The following is a 25,642-nucleotide window of genomic DNA, read 5'->3' as shown; positions in this document are numbered from 1 at the left end:
CCACCCCGGTGGTCTTTCAGTATTAACATAACATAGCAACAGCCTCACCAACCAAAATGCTAAGCTAATGTATCGGACAACATCTGAAACCTGTGGTAGAGATTTTCCTGATTTATTGTTGTCCACCTCCCTCATACTTCTACCCTGTATTTGAAAAGGGCCTTGATCCAGACTTTCTTTTGTTCTGTAGCTATAAAAACGTCAAAAAAATGTTATAGGCTGGAACATGGTAGTTGAAATATCCTGAAACCATGTTCCCAGATGATGGAGTCATGTTTGGTACCAGAATAACTATCTTTTATTCTCTTTGAAGTGAGATCTGTGTTTTTGTGTCAAAAACAAAACACCTTATAATTAACAAATGAATTCAGCAAAAATTCAGTATGCTAGGTCAACAGAAAAAGATTAATTGTACTTCTATATGTTAATGAACAATCTGGACAGGAAATTAAGAAGATAATTTCACTTACAAGAATACAATATTTGGAAAGTAATTTAACTAACCAGGTAACTGGTGACTTCTCAATGAAAGGTACAAGCACTACTGTTGGAGGGGAAAGGGAAATAAGTAGAAAACACATTCATACTCATGAACTAGAAAACTTAATATTGTGAACATTTCAATATACATAAAAACAATCTACATGATAGTGCTTAAATGAAGTCCTTAGTGTAGCCAGAATCACAGACTATAGAATAGGATTACCAGGAATGAAAGGAACACGGATGAGGTGGACGACAGACACAGACTGTTAGCTGTACAAAATGTAAGTAATTATGGAGGTGGACAGCAGAAATAGTTACAAGCCACTATAAATATACTGAATATCACTGACAAGTACATTTTTAACTAGATAAACTGAGAAATTTTTTTGTGTGCATTGCTTTACCACAATTGAAAACTTCAAAGACAATCCCATTATTGTGTAAAGTCAAAATAGGGAAATTTCCAAAAGTTGTGTGCGTACCATGGAAAGATGGCAAAGGCAGTGGCGGTTACTTAGCATCCGTGCCTCCCACAACTTGTTTCTTCACTCCCACTACATCTATAAATAACGAGGCAGTATGGGCAGAAAGACAAAGTGTGCTTTACTTCTTAAAGCTGGCTTCTTCATTCAAACGTTTAAACAATCCTATATGCACTCTATTCTGGAATATAGTGGATAATTCTAGGATTAAGCTCCTTGAATTCATTGCTCAAACTTGAACTGCATATATTTGTTTGGTGTCAATAAACCTGGGTAACATTTTGCAAATAAATAAGGATTTATGGTATCTGTCAAACCTGGGAAGAAACATGGGCAATTTATATTGGGCCAAAATAGTGCCATAACAAACCTAAAGCCAGAATGTTTTGCTCCCAATCAGCTTTTACAGCTAATCGGCAAAAGCTGTACTGGCGAAGTGCAGTTAAGTGTGTAGATAGAAAGAAGCTGGTGCCTGTGATGCAGGACAATCAAGGACTTAGAAAGGGAAGAAATTTGCAAATCTGTACTTGCTAAGAATCAGTGAGAATCTGACATAATTGGGAATCGTGTTTACAATCAAGAGTCTTGACTTTCTTATGAAGCATGGATAGTGAAGGCTATTGTTCTTTTTTAAACCTGTTTTATCTGATCACACTCAAAACTATATAATACACCATAAACCAATACATTTTATTCATTAACAGAATGTTGACTAGATAAAAATAAGTACATCCAAAAGTTTTATTTACTTTTAAAAAAAACCTTTAAATAGTATAACTTTAAAGACCATTAAAATTTTATGTATTGCTATTGTTAATACACGAGTATAATCCTATCTTGAAAAGCCCAAGACCATACTTTGGGTGTGTATTCTTTCGTTTTCTTAAACCCCTTTCCCTTTGTTAATGTTTCTACTAAATCTATATTAAATTTATTTTTAATAAACCTTGATCCATAAGTCTCATCCTAAGTGTTGTTGCTGCTGGTTTGTAGCAAGGTAAAATATTCTGGCTTCACTTGAGCACAGGTCTCTAAAGAGCACCTCTTGGGCTGATTGATATACACAGCAACATGGGTTATAGCCTATTTATTCTGTTACCCAATACCACTCCTACATGCCATTTAATCCTTTTTTTTTAATCAAAATAATTTCCAAAACACACTTCTCCCACCCCCTATATGACTATATGGTTTAACACAAAATTTACACTGACCTAAATTTTATCTCTATCCAGCCATAGTCTTTTCCTAACTGCTTTCCTTTTCAAAAGCTATCTTTGATATATTAATTTTGACCCAATTTCAGCTATGTGAAAGAGTAAAAGATAAGAAATACAGTCTCCATTTGTGATATGCAGACCCTAAAAACTCAAACATTCTTTTCAGATTCTCTACCCTTCAGTCAATATTAAATAATATTTGTTAGGATAATTAATATAAAATATGTATTTTAAATTATTTTCTGGAGGAGCTGATGCTAGTATAGGTTTACATAATACTTCACAATCAGCCTTTTTTTCCTGGTCAGAATTAAATTCTTTTGGATGTACTTTGGCTAAGTTATTCTTACTTAATGATTACTTAACTGCTAAAAGTCATCAGCCACGGTGTTGTGCCAGGTGCCTCTAAAATGGCCTCCATTGATTTTGCCTCCTGCATTATCCTCTGCCTCTCTAATGTGGGCTGGATTTAAGACTCTTAACAAATACAATATGACAGCAGTCATAGGGAATCACTTCTAAGATGAGATTACAAAATATAGGTATCTTCTCTGAGTTTGGATGTTTTTTCCTAGATTGTCTGTTGTAGGGGAAATCAAGTGCCATACTGCAAGGTAGTTTTATGAAGAAACCCACTTGGCAGAGAATGTAGGCCAGCTGGCAACCATGTGCATGTACTCGGAAGTAGATCCTTAGTCCATCTCAGTGGAGCCTCTCAATAATATCACAAGTCCCATCCACAGCCTAACTGCTACTTCAAGAAATAATCTGAACTACTTCGTTGAATGTTACCCTAATTCTTGACTCAAAGAAACCAAGATAATAAATGTTTGTTGTTTTATGCTGCATTAAATTTGAAGATAATCATAAACCAGCAAACATAACTAATGATGTTACTTAAGTAATTGTTAATTTAGACAAACTGTATAAGCAAGAAGTTTCTGAATTAACCTGAAAATAATAAATTTATTTATCATTCATTCTGAGACTTGCTCTACTTTGTAAAAGATAAAATTAAAAAACCAAAACAAAAATAAAAAAAAAAAACTTTCACAAACGTAATAATCAGAAGTGCCTATCTTAGGAATAAAAGTATCAAAGTCCAAACATCGAAGCAAAGAGAAGAGTACCTAGTGGCCTGTTGCAAAACCATACTTCCAGACCTTTGGAAGGCCAAGCAGAAGGATTGCTAGCTAGGGACAGTCGGGACTACACAGTGAATTCTGGGCCAGCCTGGAGTACACAGGAGACCCTGTTTCAAAATACAAATAAAAAGGGAGCGTAAACAGTGAATGAACACCAGGTTGTATTGAATTGCAGTATTGAAGATAATGCTTTGAAGAGAACATACTGAGTCCTTAAAAATAAATGTCTCACTTGTCAACTATTATAATTAGTAAATTATCAATTAGTAAATACAGAACGAAAATAAACCTAAAATAAAGAACTGGAAATTGCTATGGTTTTTGTCTAAACAATGCGTACTGAGTACATACGATGTGGGAAGTGAAGCCTAGTCCCAGAAAAACAGAACAAAAAGTACTTAACCAATTTTATAGTCTATTTGGAGACTCTAGCAACTAGCAATCAGCAGAGACCTTAAACTGTTTATGTTTGGATTCGTACTAATGGAACATCGTAAAAAATGAAAGCATGCCTGGGCATCGAATAACACTATAACCACCATAAAAGCAACACGTGGAACTGAAGAAAGTAACCTCCACCGTTTGTCCTCTTTCACTGAGGACGACAACGCGTCGCTACCGCGAATCCCAAATCGACCTCTATACCAATGGCCTAGAAACACAAGAGACTCGTACCCGCCTCTTGACACCGATAAACCATTTTAATAAGCGACCGCTCCTGTCACTCAAAATGTCTTTCAGTGCCCATTGGTCCTAAACTGTAGCTTACTGGGCCAGTGCTACCAAGTGGCAAGCATCCCTAGTCCTCATTTCGGAGAAGAAAAGTGAGAACGTACGGGCAGAAAGAGGTAAGGCACTGGAAGTATCTGTGCTAACGCTAGTACCTGAACGACCTGTGATCTCCACCGCCGCCGCGACGATTCAGCCTGTGGGCAGGAGCTGTCAGCCGAAAAGAAAATGGCTCAGCCGGGAACTGGTGCCGAAGCCATGGAGAGGCCTGTCCAGAGCGCACGTGTTCGCGCTGAAGAACACGATGATTGTGAGAGTACCAGAAACTGCCCCAGGCTCCTGCGAATTCACAGCACCTCTCCTGCAGGAGCCGGAGTGGCGGACCGGGCAAGTTTTTGACGTTTCCTATTGTTGCCGGAAGTGACGTCGGGAAGCGGCTCCTTAAAGGATAAGGATTTCACTTTTCTTGATTCAGATTCGCCATAAAGTCTTTATTTCTCGCTTCTCATTCCGAACGACTTCGGCTATCAAAATTATTCTAATTTGAAACAGGACAATCTATAAAAGACATATAATTGATAAGACTCTCATGACACTGGAGCGTCCTGAAGAAGCCGCGCGAAAGGAGTGTGGAATCTGCAACTAGGAATACCAGCCTTTGGGGCAGCCTGTGGATTAGAATGTTTAGCCGCTGTTCGAACTCCCGGCTTTAACTCTGTGTTCATTAAACAAACCGTCGGCACGAGAAGCGACTCAGGGCGCGGGCGCTAATGCTCTAGGACTGGAGAACCTGTTCCCGCCACTTGTGCTCCCTTCTTTCCGTGTTGATCCTGTCGCCTTGGGAACCTTTCATTTTGCTTAGCGGCTGCTGGCTGAACTGGAGCTCGCGGGTTTAGACCAAAGTGGCCTTTCTGCTGTACTCACCGAGGTTCCTGGGTTGTAGGCGAACGATCAGGTCTACCATTTCATTCTTTTAAATTTAGAGGTAGGAGGGGAATTCTAGGTGGGATTTGCTTATGCACCCAGCAAATTAGTATGGTTTTTGGAAGGCATGGAGTAGAAAGAATCGTAGTCCGCCCTCTTAGAATTGGTTTGTGGCTGCCAAGTTAAAGGTACGTTGATGCCTTTTTGTTACTTTTAGTCAAGAATACATGTAGCTCCAAAGACTGTCTAGAATAGTAAAAGTACTCTCATTGTTTTCATCTTCATAATGTTTTTAAAAAAGAATTCTGTGTACTTTGAATACTACAGATTTTCTCTGTATAAAAAGAAAACCATTCTGTATGTATTCTAGACTTATGGCTACATTAGACTATTTTACAGAATTATTTGTAGGCATTTTCACATGTGAACACAGCGGTGCCGCTGAGCTATTGCTCCCATTCGCCCTAGCTAGCTCTCCCCACCCCCATCGAATCTTTTCTTACAACAGCATTTTCCTAGTATCTATTATGGAGAGATTTTGTCAATTTAATTTCTACAGATTTTTATTCCTCTATCTAAAGTTTGGCTTTTAGATATATCAAGCTGGATCTCAAAATCCTAGCTATCCACTGTGATTATTAAAGGCTAATTACTTTAGCCTGAACAAAATAATTTTTGAGTCCAGTGACGTGTTTTTAAAGACCTGTAGCCACTATGAGATTGAGCTGGGTTTGAAACAAAGCATCTTAAACTGCTGGGCTGGGGGACTGGCTCAGTGTAGAGCCATTGGTAGTAAGCCAAGTTCCTGAGTTCAGTTCCCATACCCAGCCAAAGCCATGCTGTGTCAGTGTTCTCACAATGTCTTCCAGCGATTCAGTTGGCACGTTTGATTTGTCCTAACTCTTAAGAAAGCTGAGTAGACCATTGATTGAGTCTGTATACGGTCTTCAATTTAACGTCCTTTTATAATTAATATAAAGTGAAAATGCTAATTTTTGGCTCAGAAATATGTAGATCGCTTATTGACCTTTTAAGTATGATCAAGTGTAAAGTATGTATCAGTAATTGATTAGCTCCAATTACTAGTAATAATTGTAGTATTTACCAATTTAAAAAAAATTAGGAAAGCCTTTACTAAAAACATACTTCTATGTTTTTGTTTTTTAATGTTTTTCTTTTCTGTTATATTATTTACCTCTGTCACCTACAGATACAAGCTGTACTTGAATCTTACTCTTCTTCAAAATGTTTATTGTGCTGGTAATGAAGAGGATGCATTACCAAGGCATACTTTATTGTCTGAAATCTCATTACCAGAGGTAGAAATAATGTAAACAGAAATAATATTCTAGGATACCACCAAAAGAAAAGAACCACAGAGTATTAGATACAATTGTATATCCTGGGAAGATGGGATATGAACAAAACTAACCACTGTGTTGGCAGATGGGTCTGGAAACTGACACAGGATCAGACCTGCAATCCTAAATTCCAGGAACAGTGTTTGTAGTTACAGCTAGAGGCTAAAGGAGTTGCCACTTCACCTTTCCTAGGCAGTAAAGGTTGATCTGGGAAGTCCGTCTTACCATATCTGTATGTCTGTCCAACCCTGGCATCTGGAAAGATGTGAAGTAAGGCTTACTGCTTTGACCAATATGTTGTATAATTTAAGTTTAGAGTCTTCCTTTTTCCCCCTAAAATCCTCATTGTCTGAATATGTTAATGTTCAGGAGGTGTAATTTAATGTTAAAAACGGTGACCAGAACATCAGTGCAAGAATACTAGGAGAATATTTAGCAGCTTGTTCTTCAATGTGTTCATAAAGAGCAGACTGGAAGTGGGAATGGTCTTCTGATAGAGCTTGACTAGGTGCCCAAATCTAGGGAAATGGCTACAGAAATGGGTGGTGGCCCAGGCTTAGAATTGTTTGCACATGGCCAGCTTTCTTCTCTTGATCCATACAGATGCAGAGGTGTATGGGAAGGGGTGATTTATATGTTGTTAGTTGCTGAAATGCTGACTGGGGAAAAAGAAATCACTAAGTATAGTTTATCTAATTGTTAATTGTTCTTCTTTTTTTTTAATATCAGTGATTTTCATTGTAAAGGAGCTTCAGTCTCAAAAGAGTTTATTTTCTGAATGTAATTTTCTTGAGCAAGATATTGGTAAAGTATGAGTTTGGTTTGGTTTTTAAGATAGGCATCTTTGATTGGCAACTACATGAAACCCAAGCCCTGGTGATAATAACTTCAATCTGTGCAAAATTTGTATTCATTTGTTTTGTTTATATTTGATAGGATTTGTAAGCATTCAAGGTAATTACTGATAGAGACCGTTTCAACTTGCTATTTTTTTCCAAATGGTACCAACTATGATTTGAATGGGAAGTGTCCATCATAGGCTCATATGTTTGATAACTTGGTCTCCAGCTTGGGGTGCTAATTGGACAGGCTGTGGAATATTTGGGAGGTGGGACCTGGCTAGAGGAAGTTGCCTTGGGAGTAAAGATGCCGTAAGATGATAGGTAGCTTGACCCAGTTCTTTGCTGTCCTTCCTCTGCCTGCTCTAATGTGGGCTAGCAGCTAGTGCACATTCCTGCCACCTTCTTGCTGCCTGTCACCATGGTTTCCACGCTGAGGATTCATACCCGCTCAAGCATTGAGCCAATACATCTCCTTCCACTGAGTGTCCTTCTGTTAAGTGTATAGTCCCAGCGAAAAGGTAATTGTGAGAGTCCATTATCATTCAAGGTAAAACAGTTGGGAGAGTGCTAGGTTGAATACATTGGAAGAACATAAATACAAGGCAAACTTATTTTTTTGAAAGGAAAAAATAGAGGGTGAGGTTGAAGCCAAGTTTGCACTTAGGGTTTAGAGTAGTCATGAGGCAGTAAGGCCTTAACCTGTCACAGAAGCACTAAGTTCTGAGGAGTACAAGTAAGTGGTGTAACGTGCTGGGATTCATGCAGAGTAGGGGTAGAAGCCATATATGCAGTAGAACAGAGCAGCTTCCCAAAGTGCACAGTTAACCAGGATTTCATAATCTCATTTTTAGATGAAAGGTTGTAAGATTATTTAAGAGTTGGAGCGGAATCAGATTATAATGGCAACAGGTGACCTAAAAAGAAGTTTGAGGAAGCTGGAACAAGTTCTTCGTTCACTAAATTACCCTAATGAGGTGGATTATGTCGGGTAAGCTATAATGCATTTGATATTTGAAACTTATTGTTTTGAAAAACGTTTGAGATAATATATGACATGATGAAGATAATGATGTTCTTTTCTTTTTTGGGGGGGGGGTGTAGTCTGAATTGGGTTAGGAGGCCCACGAGGTACCTCACCTCAGCCATTGAATTCACTGCTGGCTGTGAGTATGTTCCAAGCCCTGGAGAGGGCGGCATCCGCCCACTTGGGGCTTCTCCTGCCCAGTCTACCCACATGTGGAGCCCTGCCTCTGGGCACTCGGGGGGTTGGCTCAGACCTTCTGGGGCCAATGGAGTGACGAGCACTCAGCGCGTGGCCCGCTGATGAGCTTCCCCCGCCCATCGTTTTCTTTTTATGAGTCTTATTTAAATTCACTTTTGGGCTAACAGCTTGGTACAGGAACTGGTTGTTAAGCCCAACGACCCTGATTTCAATCCCCAGGCCTCACACTGAAGCAAAAGCTCCAACTGCCCCTCAAATTGTCCTTTTTCCTCATGTGCGTACCAAGATGCCTGTGCTATCGTATATGCTTGTGAGTGCACAATAAATAGATGTAATAAATTTAAGAGAAATTTACTTGTATATACACATATCTGATGTTGTAATATTTAAGTGTATATATTTAAGAAAGGAGGGAACTGTAGGAACTTATAAGTATGAATAAATATTTCAACCCAAGAGCATTTAAGATGGCCATTTGTTAGCTGTATATACATCAGTCTAGATACTGTCTCTATCTAATTTTGCTCATTGGAGTAGAATGGATTTTATTAATTGTATAATCTGCCATTCTTTCATTCCACAGGATAGTAGTATTTTTAATATAGCCAACGTGAGCACAGGGTTAACATTTTTTGCAAGTTTATTTCTTTGTATAGAAGATAGATTCAGTCCATTTACATCATGTGTTCTTTTATCGTGGAAGATTCTGATTAGTGAGCTTTCTCACAGCAGGCTCCATGCTATAAACTCTTACTAAAATTTGAGTGGAGTGTTGGAAAGATGCCTTAGCAGTTCAGAGCACCTCCATCTCTTCCTGAAAAGTAGAGTTTACCCAGCAGGTGCCTTCCGTCTGCTGCTGCTATGGGCTTGGCACAAATGAAAGCAAAACCTTTGGGGTGGAGCTGGGGAAGACATGCTGTTCATATAGAAGTACAGCATAACTTCTGCTGGCTGATTGAAGATATAATTCATTTGCTTCTTTGTGCAGGAGTCAGCAAGTCAGTGTCCACCAGTAATTAAGTAGATGATTAGACACAGACAGCATGGGAAGCAGATACCATAATTTATAGGAGAAACAAGATAGATCAAGTAAGAATACACTTTGGAGAACCTATAAAATGGTAGGAGATAGGCTGTCCTGTGATGTTGAAGTTCTGAGCACATGAGAATGAACAGTACTGTGTCATAATCTGGTCAGAGTGGTTCAAAGTTAGCACAGAAAGTGGAGAGTCATACGTTTCTTCATTGCTGTGGCTATAATGACAAACAAGCTATTGGCAACGTTGCTAGTTATCCTTAGTCACCCAGGTTTTGGACTGATGTGAATTAAGTCTTTTTCCTTCCCTGACAGCCTGATGAAGGGAGACACAGCAGCATCCTTGCCCATCATCAGCTATTCTCTTACCTCATACTCCCCTCATGTAGCAGAACTTCTGATGGAATCCAATATAGAGCTCATAGCGAAGAATGATGTGCGCTTTACAGATACTGTCTATAAGGTATTCTGAGTTTGTGAAACAATAATCACTTTATTGAGTGATTTTTAAAATTAATATTTTAGTAATAACTATCAAAACACAGTTTCATGTTTACTTAACGATGGTATATAAATCCTGACAAATCCATCAATAGGCAGTTTTATCATTGGGAAAATATCAGTGTGCTCGCAGAGACCTAGATGTTGTCTAGATGCATAGCCTTTTGCACTTGGACTACAAACCTGTAATGTATTCCTCTTCTGAATATTGTGTGAATTATAGTGCAGTATAAGTATTTATGTGTCTAAACGTGGAAGTAATATAATTTAATTACTAGGCTATAGAAATAAAATTCAGCTTCATTATATTCTGGGACTATTATATGTTGTCATGTGTCGCACATGTGTATACTTGACTGAGTATTTTCATATCATTAAAATGTGGTTTCTATTGCAATTAATATATAATTCCTGTTTGCCTCTCAACATTTCTTATTAATTATGGCAACTGGTAAATGTTTGTCATTGACTGTAATTTGCCTGCTTTCTATGAAATTTTACTAAATGTTTGTATACTGGAGGAAGCAAGAGAGAGAACTGACAGCCCACAGGCTTCTGTATTAATTATTTCTAATATACAAAGCAGAACTCTCATAGTTTGTTCCTTGAAATCTGAGACCAGATCTTATATCTGCAGTAGCATCTAGACACTTTAATGGAGACTGAATTCGATCTAGATTGATTTTGATTTTTAAAAACTTTACGTTTACCATTAATTTCGTAAGGTATTATGATTTTTTGTGTGTGTGTTTTGTTTTGTTTTGTTTTGTTTGAGACAGGGTCTCACTATGTAGCTCAGGCTGTCCTAAACTGCTCTCTCCCTTCCCCTTTCCTCTCCCTCTCTTCTTTCTTCTTTTCCCTTCTGTCCCTCCCCCCAACATATCCCTAGCAACCTGTCTCATTCCTGGGCATAATTCAATACCAGCTCTATACTTTTAGTACCTTTACTTAATGGCTTGGTCTTCCTCTAAAGATAGTTATTACCTTTTGGCTATATAATTTTGAATTAAACAAATAAATTGTTCCTAATTATTACCTGCATTCCTTTGCAGCTTCTTCGTGATCAGTTTGATTATAAACCAATTTTGACAAAAAAGCAGTTTATACAGTCTGGATTTGCTGAATGGAAAATTGAAATTGTCTGTGATATATTAAATTGTGTGATGAAAAAACACAAGAAATTGATTGGTCTTGACAAGGTGATTTTATGAATTGATTTTAGTTCTAACTGATGCTTAAAAGAACTCAGTATTTGAGTAAACAGAAAATTATTTAAAAGTACATTGTCAGTCGACTTTCTGAGCCCAGTTCTTTGCCTATTAGACTCCAGTGATTAGAGAGAGAATTCAGGGGCTGCATTAGAAGGGACTTAAGCACAGAGACAGACTTACTGAAGCAAAAGCAAGGGAAGGGAGTGGGCAGTTAAGCTTGGTGGGTGAATACTCCAACTGTTATTTGTCGGAGTGTTTTATGAACTGAAGGGAATTCTTGGTGTTAATGCTATATGCGTAATTGTCTAGGAATTTCAAAGGCATATCTAGGAACTAGGATTAGTTTCTACCAAAAAAAAAAAAAAAAAAGGTTGTGTAGAACCAAGATGGGAATTCGATGAGACGTGAATGTGTAAAACCACAGAGGAAGAGTCCTTCCTTTTAACTTTTTTAACTTTCATGTCTCAGAATCTCCTCTATAGGACATAAATGCTTCCCAGCTAACTTCTTGCTGAGGACAGGTCACTGCAAGGCTAGGATGTCCCACAGTCTGACCTAAAGCCATAAGTACCTACTCAATGTAAATCTCATTGCTCTATACAGCCCACATATTGGATGCCACAGTTGCTCCATTATACACATATAGGGAATAACCCTGTCAAGGATCATAATTTCTCCCATACTAGTCACGTGTCTTACGTATCTATGATCTGTAACTTAACAGTTCAAAGATAATGTATTTTTGACACTTTTTAATTTTTTTTTGTTCATTTTTGTTTTTTAACTATGTAACCCAGGTTGCCTTATACTTTCTGTGTAACTAAAGCTGGCCTCAGCCCTCCTTCCACAGTCTTCTCTGTGTGGGATTGCAGCACCACCATACTAGTCTCTCCCAAATTTACAAGAAACAACTAAACAAAGCGTGCTGCATTACTTTGACTATTGGCTGTTATCAGAACTAAGTATTAATAGAATGACAATGTGCATCACACTTTCCTACACACTGTATTGTTTTGTCTACTCCTTTTCCTTTCTTAGAATTCATCATGCCAAAGGAAGAAGAGCATTTCTGAAAAGCCAGAATCTTGTTCAAGCCGTGAGAAGTGCCCTGCAGAGACAGTTGGCATTGGCGTCACGGGCAGGTTTATGACATCAGGAAAGGTGAGAAAAGAAAAGGAACAGAGGCATCTGCAGACAGACAGTAAAGATACATTTCTCCCCTGCAGCAGGCAGCGCAGGATACATGATGTTTTTAGTAGTGCATATTAGTGTTCTCAAAGGCCTTTATTTCATTTATTTATGTGTTTTGATTATATCCACTCCCTGTGGCTCTCTCTTATCCCACTTCCCCTTCCTCCCTGCAGTCTCAGCAGGTGACTTCTTAGCGCACATGTTTGGGGACCATTCCTAAACTTGTGAGAAGTGAAAAGAGGAAAAATTGAATATGTTTTATATTTCTAATGTTGAATCCTTTTTTTTCATTTCTCAGATAAAATGTAGTAAGGTTATATTATAGAGGCATTGGCATGCTTTAAGTAATATATCCTTTTTATCTTATGTGGTTGTATATCAGAAGGAAGCAAAAGAGTGAGTCATATCCCTTGGAACTAGAGTCATGCATGGTTGTGAGTTTCCATGTGAGTGCTGGTGCTGGGAACCAAACCTGTGCCTTTTGCAAGAGTTTGTGTTTCTAACCTGAGATATCTTTCCAAGCCCTCGGTGTATACTCATAATTACATATCCGATCACCCTAAAAGGGGTGTGTATGTATTAAGTAACCCGTTAGTAACAGCAGTGATTATGAAGATTCATTTAGCTGCAATGAAAACCAAGAGTATAGATTCTCTTGTAATCTGGTTTTGAGTATTCCTTATTTTAGGTATACATTGTCTCTGTCTTTGTCTGGTTTGAGCACCTGTGGCTAAACGAATCCAATACATTTAGAGATAGCAGTTTTTCATATCCAAGGGGAACTCTAAGCTAATATTTCATTTTAATTATAAATGTACTTCCAGATATTTTCCTTTCTGGGTAAAAGGACAGAATAGAGACTAATAATCAATGTATAATTAGATAAAAGATATAAAATGTTTCTTTTTTTTAAAGTACAATATTTTAAATCTTACAATAAAGGAGGATAATACCACAAAAGAAGAGTTAAACATTTATGAAAATATAAATATTTGACTATTCTGATCATATTGGATTCATGGATACTGTTTGTTTATTCATTAACAGAATCTCACTATATAGCCCAGGTTGGCCTGGCCTTTCTAACCCTTCTGTCTGGGCCTAGTGAATGCTGGGATTATGGCTGTGTGCTACCACACCTAATAGTTATTTTCATTTTGTTCTTTTTCTTTTGGTTTTTGTTTTAACTTTCCATCATGTAATATTTTAAACATTTACAAAAGCACAGATGAACCTGTTTTAGCAATCACATCTTTGCTAAACGTGTTTCATCTTTACTGTAAGTACTTTCTCCATCATCTTGAAATAAAACTAAACATCTTTAAAATATATTTCAGTATTTAACCTAAGACATTAGAAAGCTTCTAAAAAGCTAGACCTTGTCTCCCAAGCACTTATAAAATATGTTAATATTAGCATGTTATACTATGATACATTATTGTGGTAATTTAAATGTCTTTAAATCTTTATATAGTTTGTCTAGAGAATAATTCCTGTGAATATACTTAAAGGAATTGTGACAGTAAAACCATGGAGGTAAATGTTGGTGTTTGTCTCTGCAGAAGAAGGCTGTGGTGATCCGTCACCTGTATACTGAAGAGAACGTTAGTGTTCCTGAAGGGACAGTAACCTCAACAGAAGTGAGTGAAGGCTGCAATGAGTTGGAAGAGCAGAGTTCTGACATACGCATTCCTGAGGCGCAGGCCCCTGAGGTCAAGGCTGAGCTGCAAGTGAGGACTGAGGGGCTCCTTAACACACTGCTTTCTGTCTGTGCTTATTTCAGTCTTTGAAAACTGGACTGCTACTCAACTCTTAAATTATGATATCTATGTTATTATTTAAGAATAAATCAATCTTACTGAGTGGGAGTTAGTGGATTCCAGTTGTCAGATCTGTTTGCAGTTTTCTTCCTGAGTTAGAAGTAAAGTAAAGAGAAATGAAAAAAAAAAAGGTACCTGTACCTGGGAAATTACAATCCAGCAGAAGAGATGTGCCGCTTCGCACGGAGTTCTCTACCACTTGTAAGCTTGGCATTTTATTCCCATTTTCCCTTTGCTAAGTGTTTGCTATATTGTCTCCATGGGGCGTGATCTCACTATGTAACCTTGGCTGACTTTCTTTAGCTCAAGGTAGTTTCTAATTGCAAAACCCCTCTGCCTGGCGATTTGTTTGGTAGAGTTACAGATGTGTGCTGTCCCACCCAACTCCTTGCTAATTTCTGTTACTCCTTCTTGACACAAGTACCATTATATATATGATCTCTACTGTTTCTGATACAGTACTCATGTCTTGTGATCTTTATATGGTTTGGGTTACAGTTGGATTCATGAAAGTTTATTTTATTTATAGGACTGCTTTGTACTATGTGACACTCTAGGTACTAGGCATTGCTAGTACCTAGAAATAAATAAGTAATGACAAGTTGTAGTGTGCTCCCTAATGTAAGAGTATCATACCAACGAATTCACAAGTCGTTGATGCAAAAATGAAGTCATTGGGGTCACATTTGACAAACTTGTGTTAAGGTCCATGTCTTTCTGTGGGGAGGGCTCTATTCTCATACCGTGCTCCTTCATGAGCTATCGAAACAGCACAAAGGAATGGAAATGTCACTTCATATCACGTGTGGTCTTGTTTATTGTTTTAGGATATGTGTGATAATCCTGAGGTTACCGCACTTCAGATTGCACTGGCTGAATGTCAGGAAAAGCTGAAGAAGCTGACTTGGATAGAGAAACGGCTTGAGTGTTTGGAAGCTACAACAAAAGGGAAAGTGATGGTCGATGAGAAGGCCTGGAATAATATTCTAAGTCGAGTGACTCTTCTCGAAACAGAGATGCTTCTGTCTAAAAAGGTATCACTGTGTATAGCTGTCACGAACAGTCAAGTGTTCATCTTATTGCATTTGTATACTCTTGGAAATGCTACACATGAGGCTACTTAATCAGACATGTTTAATTAGGATAAAGTCTGCTGATTTACAAATTTCATTATACTTCTTGTGGCTGTTTTCTATTAAATAAGATATTTTGAAAAACCTGTAAGTTGAGATTTTAGTGATTAATAGATTAATACTTCAAATACTTAGAATGAGCTAAGAATTTTTTGAAAACCTTAAAATTATTTTTTGTATTTTAGTAGAACCAAGTTTATAGAAAAAGTTGTAAAACAGGTAAAAATTGAAATTCCAACTTTTTCTTCTTTATGCATATAAAGTGAATTTTATAGAAACAATTATCAAGTTTACTCTCAAGTCACTATTCTATTGCTGTGAAGACACACCATGGCCAAGGCAGCTCTTATAAAGGAAAACATTTAGTTGAGGGCGTGTTAAGTGTCAGAGAGTTAGTCCATCGTCATCGTGGTAGGGAAGATGGGAGCATACATACTGGAACAGTAGCTGACAGCTTCGTCCTGATCCACTGCGAGTCACTGGGCCAAGCATGGGCTTTTGAACCCTTAAAGCCCACTCCTGTGACACACTTCTAACAAAGACCACATCTCCTAGTCCTTCTCAAATTGTGTCCCTCCTAGCATTTAAGTATATGAGTCTGCAGGGGTCATTCTTATTCAAACCACTAAATTTAACATTGCTTATATAATCTGAGAAATCTCTTTATTTCTTAGAATCTCAGTTTCTAGTCTTTCCTTTTGGGGGACTGAAGTCGTATATTTAAGAAAGTTACTATCTGCTTCTACACCTAAGTGGTTTTTGCTTAAACATTAATACATGTTATATATTATTTGTAAACAAATTTATTCAAACTAACCATGCCCTGTGCTTTTCTTATGTCTTATGTTTAGCAATGAAAAATGAAACCCCTTTCATTTTATTCTAAATATATGACTGTGCATTCCAGAATGAATCTGTAGAGCCTAACACAACAAGTGAAGACTCTGAGTCAATTAGTGGTGTGGATGTTGTGCCCTATGGTAAGTTCTTATATTAGTACTGTTGGCTTGCAAACAGGTTTAGAGCAGTAGTTTTTATGAACATTTGGCCTCTTTACCATTCTCATCTGTGTGTGTATGTGTGTGTATGTTTGTCAGAGGCCCATATCAGATTTCATTCTCAGTCACTCTCCACATTATTATTTGAGATAAAGTCACTCACTGTACCTGGAGCTCACCAACTTGGCATCTCCCAGGATCCCCTTGTCTCCATTACCCTAGTAGTCAGATTCCAGATGCAGGACACTGCGTCTAGTTTAAAAAAAAAAAAAATTAAGAAATTCATAGGCAAATGGATGGAACTGGGAAATATCATCCTGAGTGAGGTAACCCAATCACAGAAAAACACACATGGTATGCACTCATCGATAAGTGGATATTAGCCCAAATGCTTGAATTATCCTAGATGCACAGAACACATGAATCTCAAGAAGGAAACACATGACCAAAATGCAAATGCTTCACTCCTTTAAAAGGGGAACAAGAATATCCTTGGGAGGGAATAGGGAGGCAAAGTTTAGAACAGAGGCAGAAGGAACGCCCATTCAGAGCCTGTCCCACATGTGGCCCACAATAGCCACCAAACTAGATAAGATGGATGAAGCAAAGAAGTGCAGACTGACAGGAACTGGATGTAGATCTTTCCTGAGAGACACAGCCAGAATACAACAAATATTAAACCACTGAAATGAGAATGGGACCCCTATTGAAGGAATCAGAGAAAGGACTGAAAGAGCTTGAAGGGGCTTGAGACCCCTTATGAACAATGCCAACCAACCAGAGCTTCCAGGGACTAAGCTACTACCCAAAGACTATGCATAGACTGACCCTGGGCTCCAACTCCATAGGTAGCAATGAATATCCTAGTAAGAGCACCAGTGGAAGGGGAAGCCCTTGGTCCTGCCAAGACTGAACCCCCAGTGAATGTGATTGTTGGGGGGAGGGCAGTGATGGGAGGAGGATGGGGAGGGGAACACCCATATAAAAGGGGAGGAGAAGGGGTTAGGGTGATGTTGGCCTGGAAACTGGGAAAGGGAATAACAATTGAAATGTAAATGAGAAATACCCAAGTTAATAAAGATGGAGGATACTTTGCTGAAAAACAACAACAACAACAACAACAACAACAACAAAACAAAAACAAAAACGTGGTTCTGGAAATCAAATTAAGCAAATTTACTGATTGAGCCATAGCTCCAGTTTTTTCTTAAGCCTTTTTTATAAAATGTTTTATATTTATAAAATGTTCTGTAAAATAAAATTACAGAGCTCTTCGAACAAAGAAAATAGAGAACCACAGACTGCTAAGAGTTGCTTTTAAAACCAGAGTATATATCTTTCACAGTATAGAGGATGAATATATTCTGGTGTACAGTCTTGAGGACCTTGGGGAATTTTTTCTTTGAATCGTTCTAGAATAATGTAGTACTGGGGAATAAGAAAAGCAGACCTTGGGGGATGGGATGGGGGGTTTCCCAGAGAGGAAACACGGAAAGAGGATAACAGTTGAAATGTAAATAAATAAATATCCAATTTTAAAAAAGAGAGAGAAAAGAAAAGCAGACCTCTAGAGGCTCTGCTTACTGATGGTGATAAAGTGAGAATGGTGTAGAGCCCAGGGGGCCTTCACCATCTCACAACCTCCTAGTGTTATTCTCCATGTTACTGAGCATCACGGATCTATGGTTCCAACAAAAGCTTTTATTCTTTTGAGTCTTAATTTAGAAAAAGCAAAGGGCCACATTTTATCTCATAGTATGATTAAATTATGTTTGTAAAACAGAAGACTTCTACAATTGACAGTTTATCCTGAGGATTCAGTAATAGTATAGCATCATCAGATCTTTAGATCTGCATTTTACAGTATGCAATTTAAGAAAATGCTTTGTTCTAACTGCTGTATTAACTTATTTCATTCCTAATAACAATAATGTAAAATAAGTATATTATTATGCATATATGAATGTCTCAGATGAGGAAAATGACTTTCATTGAAAATCATTGGTGACTATGCCAGTGGCCACACAATTACTGGATGGTGGTCAGAGTTGAATCTTGGCAACTCACTCTGATAGGTTTCCTCAACACTACAGTTAGTTCAAATACTGCTAACAATCCAGAGAAGACAATTTCAGTCATTACATTAGTTATTTGGGTTTAATTTATTTATCATTGGCTGCAGATTTTGGATTAGGTAGCATGTTGCCTTTTTCCCATTGTCATTCATACTTCAATATCAAAATTCTTAAGAGCATAAATTTTTGTCCCGTGATCTGTCTAGCAAAAATAGTAGTGGTAGTAGTAGTAGTAGTAGTAGTAGTAGTAGTAGTGGTGGTGGTGGTGGTGGTGGTGGTGGTGGTGGTGGTGGTGGTGGTGGTGGTGGTGGTAATACCACCTGCAATTCCTGTCTCCAGTATGTTTAAGTATTAAGAGTTCTAACATTTGCTCACTCAAAGAGCATTCTGGCTGTTGTTTACAAAATACTACCTTTTCCAAGTTGAGCTATGCCTGTTCTAATATCTACTCCCTGCATACCCAAGTTTAAGCCACTGTGCTAGGACTCAGAGTAAGATAGACCCTTATTCAAAATAGGTTTTAGATTATGATTAAAGTGAATACCTGATTTCATAGAGATTATAATTTGACCTAAGACTTTACAAAACCTTGCTCAGTACACCTTGTGAATAGAAACACAGGTTGTTTGGTCTCATTAGATGCAGAGTACAATACAAATGTATCATTTTGATCTTAGAATTGTGTTCAGTAAGGAAGGAATTTGTGAGGTTCCAAATTTGTTTTCCTCTTTATCATAAATAGGGTAATCCACTGTGAGCCGTAAATACCTGTGTCGGGGTGAGTGGGGAACATTGAAGCCCATGTAGGAAGTGAGGAGCCTTCTGGTCTGCCTGCTCTTGGGAGCAACAGTCACGTGATGCTCCATGACACGAATGATTAAAAGGTTCGAGTGTCGAACTAGAGAAGCATTTGTGTCAGTAGTGAGGGCTGCATCTGGCCATTTTTGTGATTGAATAGTGACCTTGTTTAGTCTCTAAAGACATGGCAGTGGTTTTAGTTCTCTACATTTCATGACTTCAGGTGAAATTGTTGTCTATTAAATACTGTTTATTAGCATATACAGTAACTTGAGTTTAATTGCCAAGTAGGCTACCAACTGTCAAGGCCGGTCCTGGCTTTACTTGGTCCTATAGATTTATCCTCTCAGAAGAAAGATATTATTAGTCCAAGTGTAGTACCCCAAGAGTAAATTTTTCTTCCAGTATGACTACAAGAAGGGCACATATGTGTTCATGAAGGGTGTGGAAGCAGAGGTCATGGAGTTTAGCTAATATTTTCAGATTTATATATCAGAAAGATTCTCATACAGGAGGAATAGTGATCAACTAGAAGAAACTAAAGCACACAGGTATTTTAGTGATCATTTTTCAGATCAACAATGAGGGAGTAACTAGGACACTAATCATAAATAGTGAGTTGTGTTACGGATTCAAGTAGAAGCAGTGAAGGAGAAAAGAAACGGTAAGACCGACCTTACACTGTGCTTGGGTTCCAGGTATGTCATTCTTTAGCATTTAGAGGGAAATAAAGGGGAAAAGAAGATACATAAAAAGTAATGAATTCACTTTTGAATATAATTTATTATGTATGAAATACTTAAGGAAGATCTCTACAACTTAGGTCTTGGTGTCTAAGTACTGGCTTGCAAATTATGGAAGACCGAAGAGTCCATTTTGTCCTATTACTAGTAAGATATACTAATCCTCCAGAGTGGGCCATGTGAAATCCGTGGTCACAGGAAGAGAGTTGACTAGAATATGTAGTGTCTCTCCAGTAGGGGCATGCCTTTTGTCACAAGCAATCCTTCCCATTGAGGTTCCCTTAGGTCCAACTTCAGGAGCTCCGTGTGTGGTCACTGCTTCTTTTCTTTCTAAGCTGAATGCGCTTACCAATTTCTTTTTTTTTTATTCTTATTTTTTTAGAGTTTGGATATAGCATGTTTATTTAAAACATACACAAGATATATTTTTAAATAAAAATTTCTGGTATAACAAGAAGAACCAATTCTTTTCTTAATCTTCTCCAGCATGGCTAAGAAATCATGTTTAAACTAGTAAGAGTTTACTAAGAGTACCGGAAAACAGTAAGAACTGTCATGAGCATACTATGAACTTAGCTGATCTGGCTATTAAATGTGAATGGCATCAGTACGTACGGCCCTCACCAACCTCTGAGGCCCCGGATGCCATGTCTGTCTGAGTAGCCACCTCGCTTGCCTGATGCTAATCTTCCATATGAAGCAGTGATGTGCCTCAAGAATCTGAGCCGCAGGTTCAGGGTGAACAGAGCCATTATTGTCAGCTGTGATCCCAGCCCTGCATGCTTGTGACAGCATAAGAAATGTTTAAAACCTTCGGAGAACAACTATCTCTACCAGAAAATAATGCACGTATTTAGAGGCTTGGAAGTTACAGTTTCTGCTGAGTTTCAAATTATTTCCTAACATCGCCAAGTTCCCACAGCTCCTGTAAGCACCTGGGTCTAGTTAGTCTTCACAGCTGTCGCATGCAACCTTGTCTAGTCTCAGCTAACTGGATCACAAGTAGACATCTAACCCAGTAATAGCAGTACAAAACGTGTCAAGTCTAACGACATTTCTATCTTAGAATTTTTAACACCAAAATTAGTCAGATCATGTGAAATTTGGGCTATTTTATTCAGGCTCAGTTTATTCAGGAGACTAAGCTGAGAACACCATTCATTCCCCCAGAGAAAAGCAGTGGCTGGAGCAGACGACAGGCTGTCAAGGAGGATTGGGCTGTATCGGATGAAAAGTATTTGTTTAGTCCATGAGTATCAATACCTTACCATACAGGAAGGCACACAGCAAATGTTCTTTATGAAAACTAGTTTAAATGATATATTTTTGGCTTTGTGTTTGTAGCCAAATTTTTAATAGGCATGATTAATAGAAAAATGATGTAACTGTGTGTGCTGTCCAGTAATTGATGGAGTTAATGAGAAAAATGTTCTTTTATTTTGACGCATTGATATCAGAATATCCGATATTAGTTTTTTGTTGTTATTTAAAGAATCTAGACCTTCAATTTTTAAATTTTTTTAACATATGTTAACTCAAGATTGGATCCCTCTTGATATGAATATACATTTATTATATTTTATATATTCTAGATATTTGTTGTATTATAGAACATATATAATATATTAATATATAAATATAATCTTTATGTATGTTATATTATATTTTATATTTATATATAACACACATGTAAACATAGTCATATACAAATTTTATATGTAATATATATTATATGTAATATGTGACTATTAATATAATGTATAATCATATAATAAATAAGTAATATATGGTTCATTATATTATTCATGATATGTTATATATTATATATTTTATATAATATATAAATAGTATAAATATGCTTGTATTATTTCTATACTATATTTGTATTATTTATATAACATATAAAATAATTGTACATATTATATATTATATAAATGTAATATATTATAAATTTATATAAATATATTATACATATTATATTTGCATATAAAATATATAGATTTAGTCAGTTTTTGTAATAATTGCCACTAGACACAAAACAATAATAAAGTAATTTTGAAATTACTTCAACATTGTTATAATTAATAAAGCATTGTAGAAAATCCCTCAGTATTCTATTGCTATAGGTGTCACCATTTTAAGAAAGAAAGTAGGTAGTTTATTTTTTTTAAATACATTGATTCATGTATCTCATGTATATGAGTGCTCTGTCTTCATGCACATCAGAATAGAGACTCAGATCCCATTACAGATGGTTGTGAGCCACTATTTAATTGTTGGGAATTGAACTCAGGTTGTGAGGAGTCAAGTGCTATTGACTGTTGAGCCATCTCTCTAGTCCCAAGTAGTTTGTAGTTTAAATTACTAACATTCCTATTTACTCAAAGCGATTCATATCATGATAGAGATAAAATGATTTTGGATGTTTTGGGGGGCAGGAGGAAGCAGGGTTTTTCTATATTGCTTAGCTCAGCCATGAACTCGTGAATCTCAGCTTCCTAAGTATATGTGGTTATGAGCATGCATCACAGAACCCAAGTGTATTTTAAAATTTTCTTAGAGAATTGTTAGCATCTGTCTTTACAAGAATAAAAAGTATGTAAAACTCATTTTATATATACTAGATAGCCACTTTATTTCAATTTATTTTATTTGTAAATAAAAATTTAATAAGTATTTGGCTCCACTGTATAATGGAAAGATATCCTATAATGTATTTTTTTTTTTTTTTTACAGATAAAAAATACAGTGTTGAGGGGCCAGCCAGTACCTGTCACTCATCTGGCTACAGTACAGTATCATTGGCAACAGTGCCCAGGAGCTCCACTATTAATTACTGTGGCTTGAACGATTTTTCAGAGGTAAGAAGCTGTCAAATGGCTTAGGTGATTTCTAAGGTCGAGAAGAAACAAGTATTGTTTTAGTATGTATGAGTAAGGTATGCTGTGGGCAAGAGAAATGGTGAATTAGAAAGTTAATCTCTCAAGGGGCTTTATGTTGACTAAAGTTACTTTATGCAGTCTTTCATGGTGTATTTTATATATATTTATGGTCTGTATTTGAGGATTGTTTCCTTTGAGAAATTGCCTAAATTTGTTGGTTTTTAAATTAAAGGAAACAACTATGCAGAAAATGGAAAGGATGAAAAAAATGTAAGTAACAGAAAGGGGTGGGTGACAGAAACCATTTCCCTGTAGGAGCTGTGCTGGAGTGCAGTGTGCATAAACTGTACATGTGTGTGTAGACCTTGAAGTCTCAGTCAGGTGTGCATTTCCTTCAGGACTCAGTGGATAATAGATGTGTGTGTGTGTGTGTGCGTGTGTGTGTGTGAGAGAGAGAGAGAGAGAGAGAGAGAGAGATGAGTCATTGGTTTCCAGCAAATGACGTAACACACTGTCCACAGAGTTAATCATAGGTTACAGAGGGCAGAGATGCTTTGGTTGATAATTAATTCACATTTTTCTACCTTTGATAATTGATTTACCATTGTGTGCATGAGCTGAATTGCTAGAAGACATGTTCAGTGTTGTATCCTGCTGGTCTTTCGGGAGCTATTGGTGAAGGAGCACAAGGAGCACGGTGTTGATGTTTTTACTGGGGACAAGGGGCGGTGCATCTGGCTTTGGCAAAGAGCAGTTTAAAGGACATGTATGATGAAATGGTATCACAGTATTATGTACCCTACTGCCTTAAGAAGTACAAAGCTCTTTGACATTGGCAAACTTCTAAAATCACTTAGGCTACAGGAATTTTACCTGTATTAATAGTAATTGTACATAAACTAAGAGAAACACTCAGTTTATCTTAGGCTCAGATACAAAAATCTAGCAATTAGAGTCCTGTCCTTCATTATAAGCTGTGCCCTTAGCTAACACAGCATTTGTTCTGTTCCAGGTTTGAAGAGACCGCGGAGTTACTGAAATGCTCCAGTCGCTAATTGTAGACTGTTCTGCATAAACATCCCAGGACTTTGGCTACTTATATATATTCTGTATCTAAGAATTCTGTGTATAATTTTAATATACTATAATTTTTAATAGATGATAATTTTTATTAAGAATTTGCACTCTATTTGATATTTGAGTTTTTTCATTTTTAAATAAATACTTTTAATAGTTTAAGTTGTAATTGTACCTATTTTCTCTTCCAGTTTTCTTGGCATAACTTTGTTTCAGCATATTACTCTTACAGAGTGAAGTCATTACAGCAAGCTCTGTATTGCAGTGTTGACATTAACTGGCAGCATGCTAAGCAATGCTTCTGAAAACATGGGCTGGAAGACCATGATCTCCATCTTGCTGGGGCTATTCCAATAGGGACGTGCATATTGTACACAGGAGACTTTTACGTAGTCTTAGTGTATATGCTGGTGAGTAGGTTTTAACAGAGTTAAAACGCTCACTGAAAACTAAACAAATCCAGTTTCTTCTTGTATAGTCAGTGCTGCTTTAACAGAGCAATGCTGACAGCCTGCGTCTTTAGTGTGTTTCCTGAGGGAACTGTTCCGGGCATGTGAATACTCTGGTCTGTAACCTTAGACCGTCAGCACTGATCCAGATGCTGGCCATCCGTGCAACACACAGTGGAGGTGGGTTGCACTTTCTAATAATGGAAACTTAACAACTTTTAAGGAGAGAAAAGGTCTTAAAATTAAATTGAAAGAAAATCAAAATCACTTGGAAAGTCACTTAGAAAAATACCTTCTAACTCTGTAAATGGTATATAGCAATAATAATTCTGGGTGATAGCCAAAAGTATAGGAAGTTATCCATCTATTTTATATATTACATAACTCACTTCATTAGACTGTACAAATTTATTTTAATATTAAGTAAAGTATTAATTTAGGTTTAAGTAGAAATAACTTTTGAGGAAAAGTTTTTAGTATTTTAACACTTTCAAACTACAATCTTTTATGTTAGCATTTAGAAGCATATAACCCTTGGATTTAATAACATTTCAAAAAGCATATCTAGAATTAATGAGTCCTTTCGCTCTGTTTTTTGAATTCAAGTACACTTAAGTTAGAAAAATCAAGAGAATTCAATTGTGAAAATGCTGTTAGACCCCCAGTTATAAGAACCAGCGTGGGTTGACAGCGCCACCTTGTGGTTTCCATGCTACTCTGCTGGCTTTTAATAAATGAATCATAAAACTGATTTTAAAAGAAGAGTGAGCATCTTTCAAGTTTTCTGTTGAAAGACAGAATAAAGTTGTTTCTGTCCCTTTGTCTTTATCTACCTCTTTTCCCCATCTTTTTTGGTAAGTTAAATTTTTACTTTTCACAAATAACAACCTGTCTACATAATAGGTATCGAATACTATCAGTAATACACTTTCTCACTGAGATGGAGAAGAAACAGCATACTTTGTGAAAGAAAATCTTATGAAATAAATCTAAGAATAGTACACTTTGAACTAAAGGAATCAAAGTAGTCACACAAGAGGACCATGGAACCCACAAAGTGGTATGTAAAGAAAGGATAAAACCCTGGAAATTATGTAGTAGGAGGTCTCTATCGAAATCAAGAAAGCTCACATTTATTTTTCTTCTTAAATACCAGGGGATATAATTGTAGTTTTCCAAATATTTGAAGATGTAATTACATATATTTGAAGGTCAAGTGGTCTTCATTGAAAAAAGGAAATTAATTCTGCCCTTGACCCTACAAAATCCTACAGTGCAAAGCTTTAACCACCCATCCACTGCATGTTTGCACAGTTA

The 25,642-nt window shown here is 37.1% G+C and overlaps 2 protein-coding genes across 5 annotated transcripts in view; one reads left to right on the top strand and one right to left on the bottom strand.

The window, feature by feature from the left end:
* Fbxo8 (F-box protein 8) overlaps window positions 1-4,491 on the bottom strand; it is a 43,507-nt gene extending 39,016 nt beyond the window's left edge. The window contains exon 1 of the mRNA XM_032919501.1: window positions 4,218-4,491. The gene's annotated coding sequence lies outside the window, so the exon portion shown is untranslated. The remainder of the gene's footprint in view (window positions 1-4,217) is intronic.
* A 290-nt stretch (window positions 4,492-4,781) lies between these two features.
* Window positions 4,782-24,038, top strand: Cep44 (centrosomal protein 44). Of its 4 annotated transcripts, none has more exons than XM_032919499.1 (11): window positions 4,782-5,017; window positions 8,041-8,177; window positions 9,763-9,910; window positions 11,001-11,147; window positions 12,198-12,320; window positions 13,913-13,990; window positions 14,998-15,204; window positions 16,211-16,283; window positions 22,654-22,778; window positions 23,032-23,069; window positions 23,812-24,038. In XM_032919499.1, exons 2-11 carry the CDS (start codon window positions 8,089-8,091, stop codon window positions 23,852-23,854), a joined length of 1,071 nt encoding a protein of 356 aa, XP_032775390.1. In that variant the 5' UTR covers window positions 4,782-5,017; window positions 8,041-8,088; the 3' UTR covers window positions 23,855-24,038. The 4 variants fall into 4 exon arrangements, with proteins under 4 accessions (XP_032775390.1, XP_032775388.1, XP_032775391.1 ...); XM_032919497.1 differs by having other exon boundaries at window positions 4,846-5,017; window positions 13,913-14,080; XM_032919498.1 differs by having other exon boundaries at window positions 4,974-5,174; window positions 13,913-14,080.
* The last annotated feature ends 1,604 nt before the right edge of the window (window positions 24,039-25,642 follow it).

The sequence above is a fragment of the Rattus rattus genome, chromosome 13 (assembly GCF_011064425.1).
Source record: "Rattus rattus isolate New Zealand chromosome 13, Rrattus_CSIRO_v1, whole genome shotgun sequence".
In the NCBI taxonomy this organism is placed as follows: domain Eukaryota; kingdom Metazoa; phylum Chordata; class Mammalia; order Rodentia; family Muridae; genus Rattus; species Rattus rattus.
Note: the sequence above shows the minus strand (reverse complement) of the source record. Positions and strands in the feature narration are given on the sequence as shown.